The 14,780-nt window shown below is 32.7% G+C and overlaps 1 protein-coding gene across 2 annotated transcripts; it reads right to left on the bottom strand.

The window, feature by feature from the left end:
• Window positions 1-428: 428 nt before the first annotated feature.
• Window positions 429-14,414, bottom strand: LOC109542805 (protein vav). 2 transcript variants are annotated; one of them, XM_019912192.2, is made up of 16 exons: window positions 14,182-14,414; window positions 12,834-13,092; window positions 12,588-12,763; window positions 11,086-11,151; window positions 9,941-10,052; window positions 9,655-9,816; window positions 9,400-9,600; window positions 9,224-9,343; window positions 9,016-9,170; window positions 8,273-8,399; window positions 8,017-8,219; window positions 7,755-7,952; window positions 6,838-7,029; window positions 6,627-6,782; window positions 6,363-6,540; window positions 429-4,140 (listed from the first exon to the last, which is right to left on the bottom strand). In XM_019912192.2, exons 2-16 carry the CDS (start codon window positions 13,074-13,076, stop codon window positions 4,084-4,086), a joined length of 2,346 nt encoding a protein of 781 aa, XP_019767751.1. In that variant the 5' UTR covers window positions 13,077-13,092; window positions 14,182-14,414; the 3' UTR covers window positions 429-4,083. The 2 variants fall into 2 exon arrangements, with proteins under 2 accessions (XP_019767751.1, XP_019767752.1); XM_019912193.2 differs by lacking the exon at window positions 14,182-14,414 and adding an exon at window positions 13,921-14,167.
• Window positions 14,415-14,780: the final 366 nt, after the last annotated feature.

The following is a 14,780-nucleotide window of genomic DNA, read 5'->3' as shown; positions in this document are numbered from 1 at the left end:
ATTATCCTAGTAATCTGAGTTAATTGCAGTTTGTTTTTCAAAAGGCTGTGTCCCTTTTGGTCAACATTGTTGGGCACAAAGGTATTAATGAATTTAATATCCCCTCAAAACAATAAAGTCGCACCGTATCGATTTGGAATTCTCCATACTTGTAATTGAGGCGATTTGAACGAAATAAAAGTGCTTAACTGTAAGAAATAGTTATCGATATCGATCCTTTATCTTCTTTAGGTAGAAAGTAATATACGTTTATGATTTTTGGGCCTTATGATGAGAGATACGTTAAAGTTTCCATTCTGGAACATGGTGGTTTTTCATGCTCAATACATAATCATTGATTTTCGATTATTAGTCGATGATTTAGTAAATTATAGATACTAATATAAAATCAGTCAATACAGAAATGTCACTAATCTACAGGCATCAAATGAATTTATCAGTTACTTTATTCCAACATATAATTTGTATAAATTTGAACAATTATTCGGGTACAGTCACGAAAATTACCTTAGAAATATAATGTCATGTAAGGTTATTTGCAACTTTTAACGAGTTCGGATATATCCAAATGCGGAACCAATTTAAGAAAATTGTAGTTCTTAATGCCAACTAAACTACTGCCCGATTTTACCAGTAGTGGTGTGAAAAAAAGTAACTAATCGGTATTCGAGTACTCGTTACTAATCCGAATACGCAAAAAATAAAAAAATCAACAAAAATACTCGTACTCGCTCAGACTAACTGATAACTAAAGTAACTGGTAATTGGTACAGTACCAAATCCCGATACCGACCGCCGCGTTTGATTTTCAACGTCGGAGTTGAATAACTTGGTTTCAAAAATTATCTAAACAAGACAATTTATTTGGAAACCGCAAGTATTAACAATCGTGAGGGTTCTAAATGCCTGTGTACAATATCGAAAATAACAATAGAGAGTACAATAGAGAATCAAATGACTTAAAAATGGCCTGTTTATATACTCTTTGACGTAGATATATATTAGGGAAATCATAAATTCAAGGGTTCCATTGGTTTGTATAACTTAAATGTCCGGCTAACAAATGTGAAGGGCACTAATAAAATGCCAAAATCGGTTCTCAACTAACCACTAGAACGAGTGCTTGAATAACTGATCCGAAGTAACGAGTATTGAATCCAAAAGTAATTGAATCTCACACCACTAATTGCCAGCAAGAAAATAATTGTAAAATGAACTAGTTGATATGCCATTTGTTCTAAAATGAACTCGTTAAAAGTGTTTCACTAAAAGTTGCAGAATAATAATTAATTATGAACTTATCTTAATAAAGTATCACATAAAATGCCTGATCTCTCAATAAATAAATAGTGTTGTGCTACCTTGTTAAAAATGCTGTTTATCTGATGCAAAGTATTATACATGAAATAGTTATCAATTAGTAAAAATATTCTCGGACGAGAGTTTTGTGAACTACTGAAATTTATACTATTTCGTTGTTCTAAGCATTCTTATATCAAACACAACTTCCAGGAATAATAAATTCCGTTACATTCGATCTATTACAAATCGTCAGTACGTAATATTACATACATTTTTTCATGGTTCAGATCTTTCATTTTGTCGATGTGATCACCTAAAATATACTATAGATTTTCTTTTCAATTTTAACGAGAACGAGTGTACACACTATTTTTCCATAAAAATGTGATAAAATAGTCGAATGCAGATAAATATTTACCTGTAAAAGCATTTGGCACTTTACATTTTATTTATTACAAGTTCATTTGCTTTCTTCGTACAATCCTAGGATGTATTGAATATAATGTAAATAAGATTGTGTTATGTATGAACTGGTTATTATTGATTTTTTAATAAAAATTACATATTTGTTGAAAGCAATACAGAATAGAATCCTGAATAATTTGGTTGTTCTAATTTTGTCGTAGATTTTCTGTAGATATAAAAAAAATAATCAAGTTGTTAAACTTCCAGATTTTAAAGCTGAAGTATTGAATCAAATATTGAATTTGATGAAAAACCGAAAATTTTTGTGCAATGTCACCAAAATTACTAATGTTTAAATTATTTCATTAATTAATTTTTTGGTAAAAACCGAATAAAGCATAAATACTTTCTTCAAATCTGAATCTGAGTTGCGTCATACATGTCTTTTATTGCCCAGATTTTACACAACGTTACTAAATGAGAACAATTGCCATCTAAGAGCAATTTTAATTGCTGAGTGCACTGAGTCGCATTAGTTGACACCTGGTATACTAAATTAAGTGACGTAAAACATCTAACATGCAACAGCTAATGTGAAATTAAAATTACAAAAAATGTGTTCTTAATAACTATGCAATAAATCTATTAATCGATTGTAAGTTTATAGTTAACAAAGATATATAAAATATATGTATACAAAAGCTACTTTGCTTGAACAAATTACAAGACACTTAATATTCAATTTCGTATGTATTTCCTAAATGATATGCTTCTTTAGAACATTAACAAAATGACAGCACCACTAAAACGTGCGCTTGTAGTAACAAGATCCGAACTGAAATTTTCGTTTATTTATTAAATTACTACCATTTTACCTTCTATGCAGAATGTTAATGCGCTTGATCGTCAAATTCTAGAGATTTCCATATTTTACATTCATTCATCAGATCATTCAAATCTCCCTTTTCAAATGCGCTCAATACACTTTAAAAAATTGCATCGTGTACATTCTGATTTGCTTGAAAACACGCAATATAATCTTTAAATCACTAACAAATGGCACAAACACTAAAGTATTGGTTTTGATGTATCTTATACGTAAAACTCTGGCACTGGAAGATAGAGTTAAGGAAATGGACTAAAACCAGAAGGATATAAAAATCGACGGATCGCACCTAAGTCACTTACTCTTCGCGGACGATATTGTTCTCATCTCCGAAGATCCAGATGAGTTAAAGGAAATGATGCAACAATTAAATACAACATCAAGAAAAATAGGGCTAAAAATTAACATCAATATCATGTTACCACAATCACCCATCACATTAAATTATTATTATTTGACGACTACGTATATCTAGGTCATCTCATTACACTAGGAAAGGAGCATCAAAAGTCGGAAATTATGCGAAGATTGAAATTAACGTGGGCTGCTTTTGGAAAACTAAAATGCTTCCTACAAAATCCAGACATTCCAATACATTTAAAACTCACAAGTTTATGACTCAAAACAATTACAATTGCAAAAGGCAATGCAGACCGATTGAGAACAACACAAAGAGCAATCGAACGAGCAATGATTGGGGTTTCCATAAGAGACCGGACCAGAGCGAGAAAATAAGAAGACGAATCCGCTACATGGCCGAGATAAAATATGGGTGGGCAGGACATGTTTCAAAACAGGACGACAGTAGATGGACGAAAGTGATCGGGGGTCACCATGGGTCCAGGAGTGGACCGCATAAGGCTGACATAGAAGATACGTAAAAACCAGGATGTATTTAAAAACATAGTTAAACCTATGTGTACTATGACTCTCTTACCATGTTTACATATATGTAGATACAGAGATAATTTTCATTGTAGAAATTATGGTTCATTGTTAAACCTTTTTTTGTTTTAAATGGTTAGGCCTTGAGGAAATTAGTGCAATTTTTAATAAAAAAAGCTTAATTTCGTCAGAAAATACTTATCTATCAGCACCACAAGCAATGGCCAATATACGTGAGCAAAAATTGGTACATTGAATTACTTGAATTATCAATACTGAGAAATCGGAACGTGAAGGCGTCTGACGCCTAATATAGAGAAATTTACTGAATTTTTTTTATCAACATGACTGGGAATTAATCTGAACAGCCACCTTCAGATTCAGATCCTCAAAATCATCAAACATGCGAGCACTCGTAAAATTACTTATTGTAATTTTCAGTTTATTGTTAGAAAAGAACACTTATATTGATACAAATACTGATACTGCGTTGTCATGCCTAAGTTTATAAAAACCACTAAATCCCGATACAAAAATTATTACTGATATTCATAGCTTTCCTCTCGATAGCGGTCGATTGACTAGTCTTAAGTTCTTCAGTTCCTTTAATCAAATCTTATATATCCATCGAGTTTTATTATCATGACAGGAAAATAACCGATCTGGAAATTAATGTTTATATACTATTGCATAAGTTTACTAGAAAATGCAACTTAGAATAATACAGAATAAAGTGGGACGTTTAAGGCATAAGATTATGTCCTTCTAAAAACTGTTCTAAATTTCGGATTTTCATTATTGAAGTTATTTTCTCTGACGTGTTTTGAGCTTCTAAATCAAATGATTCATCGGTTTTTCGTTTTCTCTAAATATCGTCAAAAAATTGTTATAAGCAAAAATCCTCGAAAACTTTTTTCAAGGACATTTTTAATTAGCTAAAATTTTGTTGGTTTTTATCATAACTCGGAAATTGAACAACAGTTTCATTTTTAAGTAATTTTTCTCAGTTTTTTTATTTTAGTTTTGGGGTTGTGCATTAATCACTGCAGCTGTGTGAAATTCAGGCAAATATAAATGGCTTTAAATTTAAAATTAAATTAGTGAAAGATCGGCGCCTGCAACATTTTTCGTTTAGTTGTTGTTGGCTTTCGTTAAGTTGTAATGTGAAATTTGCCTTTGGAAGTAATGCAATGCGAATAGGCACTTTCTAGAAAAATGTCAAGAATAAACAAACTGAAATCGAACTGCCATGTAAAGCATGAATCATCGAAAGGGCGACCAATTATATGATTAAATAATCGTGTTTATTCTGTAGTTCGTATGAATATGTTCACTTTGCTACCGACAGTGGACGAAATTGGTCGGTGATCTTTGTGTCGTGTGAATCGCGTTCTTAAATGGGAAATATAGAATTATTGTGGTCCTTATGGCAGGTTGCGTGAGTGTGAAAGTGTAGTGAACTTTTTTATGATTAATTTGTGTACAATGGAGGATGGGACCCCAGCTTGCAGAAAGCCGGTAAGAATTATTTCTAATATATAAATCTTCTAGCTTGAAATGAGATTAGTTTTCCGAAAAGCAAAGTTTTAGGGATTCTTTACATTTCTCTTTTTCTGTTTTGCTGATTTGCAATAACATTCCTGCTGTATTAAACACATTTTCTTTTTTCTTTCCAGGTGGCATTACGCAGATTTCGGTAAGTTTAGCATTATTTTTCCCCTGTTGCATTTTGCCATGTTCATGTAAAACTTTTAGTCCCATATACATCGAACTTTGGGAATATTTTGGGCTGCTTTGTATTTTTACATCAAGCACATTTGAAATTTTTCGCTAAAGAACCGCTTCAGATATGGAAGTCTGGTTTCCTGTTTTATGTTTTTGCCAGAAAAAGTGAAGATTTTAGTTTGCTGCTTTTTTTAATTGCGAAATCGAAGAACCATTTGAGCCACAGAGTACATTTTTATACCATTGGATAGAGAATTAGAAATACTGGTAGTCTGGTAGATTTGTCTCAAAAAGTCACACGAATTTTCAATATCAGAAATGTAGGTTCAAGTTTCATTTATAAAAGCGTCTTCTACAGAATGTCAATCTTTCAAGTTTCTACTGGCTGTACTTTGGAAGTTGGAATTTTTTATTGAAGAGAGAAGATTTTGCACTTAAGCAAAACCGAAGTTTTTGCTGAAATTTTTATATCGCTACGTAGACAAACAATAAACACTACTGGATTCAGCTGCTCAAAAAAAATATATAATTAGAAATAAAATTCAATTCTTATGGTCGTTACAGGTCAATTTATTGCCCCTTTTCACTTAGTTCTCGAGTTTTCAGAATAATTTTGCTTATAACTGTTTTTTGACGATTCTTAGAGAAAAACTGATGGTGCCATTCGATTCAGCAGCTCAAAATACGTAATAAAAATAGATTCAATTTAATCGGTATTTAGAAGCATAAACAAATTAACACGTTTTTTTCATATACAGTCAACGGAAAACTTAAGGTGCTTTGTGGCACGTGATAAATCGATTTTAAAAGCCCAATGCCCAAGAGTGCTTAGGGCCTATTTGAAGAGATTTTCAACCGGGCGGTGTATAGTAAAAAGTAGTGCTTTTTTATTTCGAGCAAATTTTAAATTAAAGAAAGATATTTTCATATATAAATATGTTAGCATTATTACGTAATATAATTTATTATCAAAAACAGAACACTAACATAAACTAAAATAACTGAAAAGTCCTATTAAATTTCTATAAAAAACCAAAAAATAAATAAAGTTACGTTCTTTGACCTAAATAAATAAATAAAAACACAATTATTGCAATTATGTTCAATAATTCAAAATGAAAATGCCTTGCTAAAGCAAATAGAGTCAAAAAAAACTTACCCTGTTATCTCCAGTCCTACCTTTCCACCAGCCGTCCCGATAGCCATCTTGTTCCAAAACTTTAAGAACCTGTCCTTCTCGTACGGATAATTCATCCCTAGTTTGAGCGTCGTAGTTCTTTAATACTATAGCCCTTAACTGCCGAAACGGGTATAACAGCCTAGTATCTTCACGTAACCTGCAAATATATTCGAAATTATTTTTTGCCACTGGTGAATGGCCGGTACAAACGGGATTCACTATAAATTGTGCTGTATTACTTACAATGCAAAATTTTCTCTTAAACTATGATTTTCATAATACTTGATTAAGTCTTCAATGCTACTGAAAAACCTCGACACCGATAGAAAATATTTCTTTGCATCTCCCGGTCCATCGTCGATCATCGATATTCTCATGTGCTTGGCCGATCCGTTATATCTAAAGTGAGGCGTATTTTCCAATACAGATCGTAAAGAGAATTTTTCCAACATACTGTAAACTAACGGCGTAATCCCCGGATTTTGTCCCCGCAGAATCAATACTCATTCTAACTAAGAACGTTCCATCTTCGCGATACATCAGCTTGTTTCGGGCCACCGTTCGTTCCATTTCACCAACGTACCACAGTTTTGTTGCCAATGGATCTCTTTCTATTGGAGTCAGTGGAGCCGCTGGAGGCACAAGTCTGAAAAATAATTAAAACAATTCAATTAATAATATTGGTGCTATACTATACAAAAATTATGTGTGACAGAAGACTTTGAGCTTTTCATAGATTGTAAAAATTCAGTTTTCAAAATGTTTGCCTACCTCTAAACAAGAACAATAACGCTGCCGAGACTCCGCTGTTGGTGTGGGTGGAAAGGTGGAATGAGCGAAACAGTAGGTTTAAAATTTTGAAAAATTTAGAAAAAAGTTGACAAGAAACGCTAAAATATCAGATGATTAACTCAAGGAATAACTGAGTCTTGGTTAATAACAGTTCTAAAGAAGAGCGAAAAGAACTAAGAACTTGCCTTAAAACCATCTGAACCCCTCTAATGAACATTACGTACTTTTTGCAAATGAAGCATTTTTCGAAAGGAGATAAATGTAACATGGGTGACATAAATCCTTTGTCCACTTATTGGGAAGTTCTTAATAATTTTTTGGGGTATGCTGTATGGTAACTTAGTGGTAGAAAAATTGAACAAAAATTTAGTTTTAAGGTTTTGAAGGTATTTGCTTGAGCGATGTGCTGTTGTCTTCATCAAAACGTTTTAATGCAAAAAAAATGAATCGAGCCGCAAGTGGCCGCAGTTGCTCATCCCGGTTTAAAACAATTAAATATTTTAAATCAACCAAAATCAGTCTACTGTTCATTTAGATATCAAAAATGTAAATAATCAACTTTGGTCACATAATACTTACTTCAGAGGTAATCCACACCGGCCACTGAATTCGATACAGTCTTTGTGAACGGCACAAGAACACTTTTGGCATAAATATCCCTGGAAGATCAATCCCTTAAGGTACTTACGACAGTAATGGCATTGAATCGGACTTGAAAACGTGTGTAATTCCAAATTATGGTTTGTATGAGAAAGAGCTCTTGGTTGCACGTTGTCGCTAAAATAGTGCAAACACTGAATATTATAATACATGCTTTCAATGTTCTCTGAAAAATACTCACTGTGCTTCCGCGATTGCCTTTATTACTTGGTCCTTCAGTTCGAGTGTTCGAACATATATGGTGTAGGCCATTTCTTGAGCGTGTTTGACCAGCAAAAAACTATACGACCGCCGTCCCTGGTTATTTAAAATGGCTCTATTATGAATCTCCTCTACGTGATATTCCATAATATTAAGAATATCTCTGTAGGCGAATTGATTTCCCTATAAATCAGCTATGAAACACACGTTCAAATAACGACGAAGCTGCGACGTACTTTCAGTTGTTTGCAAATTAAAATACACTTATCAAAAATAAACACATATCTATTCCTAGTTTTCTGGTCATCGTGAGCTTTTATTTTCAACTCGGTGTCTTTTCTCAGCTTTCCATAGTCCGATAGTCTACAATAAAATGCAAAAATAGTAGTTTTCGATTCAAGGGTGAATTGTGTCGTTTTTGTCAATTGGTCAGGAGTTCGAAAAACGGATTTTCCCCTTCGTATCGAACATTATTTTTTATTCGAATAAAAGACCTAACACGAATCATAAGTTATAATTAATATGACAGTGACATTAATGTCGTGACATGAACTCCAGAACAATATCAATCGCAGATCACAGAGGTTCTTTGTCATCTGTGATGTCAATGTCTGAACCCCCGAATGTCTCAATGTGATAGTGTCATGACGTTAGTGTCACATATCAAAATTGTTTGATATCGTGACTCTGCTGATGTCTCGGTGACATTTAGACATTCTTGAAGGCTATTAATCTTAGTTATTTGTTAGGGAGTGTGGTGAACACCTAGTGCCATGACATCGAATTTCGAAAGCTGTCACGGCATCAGATGTCACGATATCGATGTGTGTAAAATGTAACGAGCCTGTGTGCAATGTACGTCAAAGTAAAATAAATGAACAGTAAAGAAAAGTGTTTCTTTATGATAATCACTTTTGATCGAAAAATGGCAGTTTTTGATAATGATTTGATTCATACGAATAAAAACGGTTTTTCTCACCTCATATCAGGATCATGTTCCCACTCCAGAATTGTTTCTTGTAAGTTGTTTATCACATTTAAATGCTCCACATCTCGATGTGCCTCATTTATGTAACGAGCCACATCTAACATAGACTCCCATGCCGTTTTCAGTTCCGAATATTCATCATGGTTCTATAATTTCATTGTTAGATAAACATGGTTAGTAATTTCTTTCAAATCCCTACCTTATCTGTTAACTCAATAAGTTTTTCCAAGAGCAAATGATATTTTAGAATTCGCTGCATTGGCACCGACAGGACATCCCTCAACTTAAATCTACCATTGTTCACTTCCTTCTCATAACTCTGCAAAAGTAAATCTGGGAAATAATACGGCGCACACACAAATTTGTAATTCTTACAATAATGGTCTGATTGAAGTTTTCGTCTTCATCACAGAGCTCTTGCAACAGACTCGTCGCTTTAGTTAAATTAGCGCAGTAGCCACCATAAATGAGAAACTTCTCTTTGAAATTTTGGAAGAGTTGTCCAAGTTTCACGTTGTTATTGGTTCGGATCTTGACCATTTCCAATAGAAATCCTGAATGAACCTCATAGAGTTCCTGAAATAGTACTTTTTAATGTTAATTCATAATTTACAAGCCAATAAATTGTACCTTGATTTTGTAAAACACCTGAGAATGGTGCTCAGGTTTCATTTGGCTTTGGAGGGGCGTCATAAAACTAACTTTCAGTTTGTTTAAGACATCAACATAATTTTTCTCAGTGTCTAAGAGTTCTTTAATAACAAAATCCCGCTTTTCTTGCGGTTGACTTTGCTACAATCAACAAACACATTTATTGAAATCCATACAAATAAATCATATTGGCAACAGTAACACATTGCGCAAACTATTTGTAGGCAAAAGCTTTAAATAAGATAAATAAAAATAATAATACTACCTCGATAGAACTGCGAGCTACAAGTAAATCTTGGTAAATTTCTTCAGAGGTAACGCCGCTATCGGTGACAATTGAACTGCCTATATCTAAGCCTCTCGGCGCAGATGGTTGACTGCCAAATTAAAAAGAGCATGCAAAATAAAAACGTCTGAACAACAAGTAAATAAAATACAAATTTAGCATTCTAAATATGCACAAGGAACTGTTTGAGAAGAGCAAGGACTCATAAGTGAATTTATAAATTAAGTATATCCTTTCGAACAATGCACGCAAAAATAATGGAGAAAACAGTTTCTTATTCATTTCACACGGACTTCAACTAAGTCCTGAACAAAACTGACTATCAATTTTATTACATGCAATTCGCTATGCTATGCAACTATGTGCACTTCAAATTCGTAGATCGCAAACAAAAATCTAGTAACCAAAAAAAAACATTAAAGGCAGAATTCGCAAAATGCCTGACCTCTGGTAAATTAGCTTGGAAGGTAACGTAACATAAATCATCATAAATGTCTTCTTTGCTCTCTATTCTTGGACAAGGAATTGTAAACATTCGCCAATGAGGATCAGCATTACCATTTGGATTCTGAGATATTGAAGGTGAGCTGCTAAATGAAGCGTTTGAGAGATATCAGTACCTAATTATTGTATATTTATTGCATAAAACAGTAAGAAATGCAGCTGGGACAAGATAATATAAAAAGGACTTTTTTGCTAATGTAATAAATGCGATTATGAGCCTAACTAAACTAAATATATTATTTGAAGAGCCATATTCTTTCATCTTCAACATTTCAATACGGAATATTTTTCAGCATTTACTAAAATATTCACAGCTGTATGATTTAATTAATTATTAAGACGCTACTTTCAAATCCATTCTTTTTGGTAGATAAAATTAAAGATAAATGAATTATGAATTTTTCATTTATGGTAATTTGTCGTTATTTCTGAAAGAAGAAATTATCATATTATGGATTTGTTAAAAATTTGGACCCCCTATAACTCAAGCTGCGAACTGGAATAATATGACCTTATTTAAGCCATGAAATATGTCTTCTTTATGTTCTGGTTATACTTTAGAATTACTTTGATTCAAGAATTATGTGGACAACTTGGACTTTCACTACAAATAAACTTACATTTTTGTGAGACTTTGATATATCCCTTCCTCCTCAACGCCGTCCTCGCATTCAGCGGAAAATCCTCTAAAAAAATCAGACTCATCTAGTTTTTCAAAAGCATAGCACCTTTTGCATACACCTAAACTAATTGTCTGTTTGCTTCGTTTTAATAAAGCATTTCTGATCTCCATCATTGTGAAGACAAAAACAATGCGAAGTGTTGCCAAACTAAAGTAATTTTTCTGGTAAACCCAAAACTATATTTCCGTTATGTTGAATTAACATGCTCTTTCAGATTATGTTACACATGATTTCACTTTGAATCTGGTTTATTTTTTAGTTTATATTTGTGTTAAAGATATTTTGGCAGCATATTGGTAGACGAGTCAACACACATCACAATTCTGAACTGAAATACCATCAAGTGAATCTGCCTGCTCTAATAATTATGCAAAAGTGTATTTATCTAAAACACCTATTATTTATTCTGCATGCCCACTGAAGCAACATTTTATAATGAAAATGTGAAATTACAATATCGCTAATAAAGAAAGGCGCTTTATTTCTTCATAATTGCTTATGTTCTCTATGGTCCAGCGATTATAATTGTAGATGTACGAACAGCTTATTTACACATATTGTTAAATTGAAGCAATGTACTTTCTAACGTATCACTGTTAAGCACTACGAAAAAACAGCCAATCCACGTAGAAAGTTGAATAAAGTCCGAAGATATGAAAAGTCGAAGATCAGGACTTCCAGAGAAGAAATCCCTATAATTATCCGGTAAGGATGGCAAACGTGATGCCAGAAATAAAAACCTGATTTCAATGGGTTAAAAAAAAGCAAGTTAAGCAATAGTCTTTGTTTTATCGAATCCTGTGCGAAATGAATCAATGAGTAAATTACTTTTTCTTGGGGTAAATTTAGTCCACTACTACTGCCAAATTTCRACAATATCGACAAAAATACTATTAAGTTAGTGATGAAAAACGTTTCGTTTTTTATTGAAACACCMTCTACCTTAAAAAGAAATARTTCMCCGATCTATACTTTTTTGCATATGGAATCTACTACCTAATGTAAAATTGCTATTTTTTGCCACTCACATCACCAATGTAAATCGAATTAATACCGRAAAAACGTGTCATATTGGAATTTGCATAAACAAAATTTTCTTTCCTTTTCGCATTCTTCGCATAAAGAAACAACTTATTTATTTYAAGTACTAATGCGTATCAATCTTCAGTTCAAAACGGGTGTGATTAACAAGMAAATGGCCAGTTAATAGGCGCCAATAGGCGATTGTTGATTATCATCTAACTATTTCCAAACAATTTTTGTTAGAAACCGATTGATAGACCTTATTGTTGCAAAACAAAAATGAATTAAATTCAATGAAAAAATCCTTCTGCATATGATAATAAACACACGCACACTTGAATACAAAAGGCTTTTTTGACTGAATTTTATCCAGCGTGTAAACACCCACTTCGTCCCCAACAAAGAATTATACTTACAGAATACCACTACTTTCGGCTTTCTCAGTTTTGGAAAGTTTGGACAAAGTGCATAAAACTTTGTGGAAATTGGTCAATTCAAATAGCATTGATTCCTCAAACAAATCTGCTGGACTTAAACCGAATGAATTTTTGCAAGCTTTAATAAATATGCTAATGTTTCTCAAGCATAAGAACTAGAACAAATTAAAAAATAGATAAACTAAATATATTTAAGGACAATGAATTTATATTTATGTTTTCTACCTGCGCCATTATAGGTTTTAGGTTCACATCTTTAATATCAATACACCCAGGATCGATTTTGCATAATAGTTTACACAAGATAACTCCATCTCTTAAAAGGGCAGCCAAATCAGCAATGTGTGCTGATTCCCAATTTAATTTATGATCAGGCCTGATTATTTCCCAACGGGTGAGCCAATGAACACATTCTTTCCAAAGCTCATCATTGGAATCCGAATAATTTCTTGCTAGAGCCATAGCCATAGTTACAAATCAGTACCTGGAATGGGAAAAAAGTAAAACAGATTAGATTCAAATTTGATCCATAATTAATTGTTAGGTAGAGTTACAAAATATCAACAGAACCGTCTACACAAAGAAAGTATTTGATTGGTTCAATTGAAGCCGTTTTCTTTTTGCTTTGCTATCATATGTAAATGGGAGCAAAATGAAAAATTAGAAAGTTCGTTCGCTTTAAGAACATAGTAATGTTCAATTCCTTACTAAAAGTTGCGGCTTTGAAGATTCCCTTCTTCTTTGGAAGTAACATGAATTTCAAAATGAAAACGAATTGAGCCATGAAAATTAATTACTAAAGAAAACTTACAAAGAACTATAAATATGATCAAGCTTAAAGTTTAATAGCGATAATGTCACTATTATTAGGCATATCTTGATCACTTTAAGTTCGCAATGCAAGCGAGAAAAAAACACAAAACTATGAACACAGAAGGAGCAAAGTTTGTAATATTGTACCAAATAATTCTGCACTTAGGCGCCATATATAACTTCTAGACGCTATATATAAAATTTTCAAGGTAAGCAAAATGTTAACTGTATTAAGAGGTATTACTATCGACAATTTAATTGTAAAAATTGTGCATAACTGTAAAAAAGAAGTAGCTGGTTTTCTTAAAGGGACGAAATTAATAGTATTCATTATCAAAGCAAAATTAAAATATTATACCGATTTTATAGGCTAAAACTTCACTATTTGGACTGCTTTAAAGCACGTAGGTATAAGACTGACACCCATAACATAGAGTTTAAACGCATGAAAGCTTTTAAGTCTAAAAAAAAATCTTGTGCAAAATAAAAAAACTGTTACCTTCCAGACAAAATTTCCCCATAAATTGCGGTTCACGCACTAGTTAAATTTGTTGTATTCTGAGACAGATATGGTTAAACTTTTTAATTGACCATAGAACAAGACTTATAATTGACCTTATTGATTAAAATCCAATAACTTAAAAGCAAACAAATTAAGTGACGTCGTGTGGTAGATATACGATATAAAATTGAATTATTGACTACAATATTAATAAGTTTCTAACAATGTAAATACATGCAACACAACTAGTAAAAATACCGTCTAAATCCTTGAAATCGCTCATTCAACGTAGAACATTGATGCAACAAGATTAGCTTGACAATTCTCTATGAAAATGTTCTAGTTGTAGTTGGTTTTTGAGCGTTAATTAGCTTCATATCCTGGAATTACTTTCGATTATTTCACAGATTATTTTTTATTGACAACATGACAACTAAACTGAACTAAACCCAAACATTGCACGCATCTAATGAGCGAGACATACACAATGCCAAAAAGCGAGATAACCTATACTATACCTTTGAAGAAGAACGCAATCTCTTACAGTGTTGCCTATGACAGAGAGCGATAAGAAAAATAGTTGTATTACATTTGTAGGGACTCATTTTAAAGAAAAATGCCAAGTAATTGTAATTACCATTGACACCAGAACAACTATTAATTAACAACAATTTTCTGTACCACCTAATAGTTTTTGTGGCAAACATACTTGGCAGCGCTGTAAAGGCAGTGTAGATTTTGATAGGTTAGTTTTCTGTCAATCCCCGTACATACAGGGTGGTTTTTTAGTGCGAGAAAGTCCATTATTTCCGTAGGCGTTGAACTTCCGAAAAATAGTTTCATATAAAAGTTGTTGA

This window comes from Dendroctonus ponderosae, unplaced genomic scaffold (assembly GCF_020466585.1).
Source record: "Dendroctonus ponderosae isolate FM_Combo_2020 unplaced genomic scaffold, Dpon_F_20191213v2 Dpon_F_20191213_7, whole genome shotgun sequence".
Taxonomy (NCBI): domain Eukaryota; kingdom Metazoa; phylum Arthropoda; class Insecta; order Coleoptera; family Curculionidae; genus Dendroctonus; species Dendroctonus ponderosae.
This window is presented reverse-complemented; position numbering and strand designations above follow the sequence as displayed.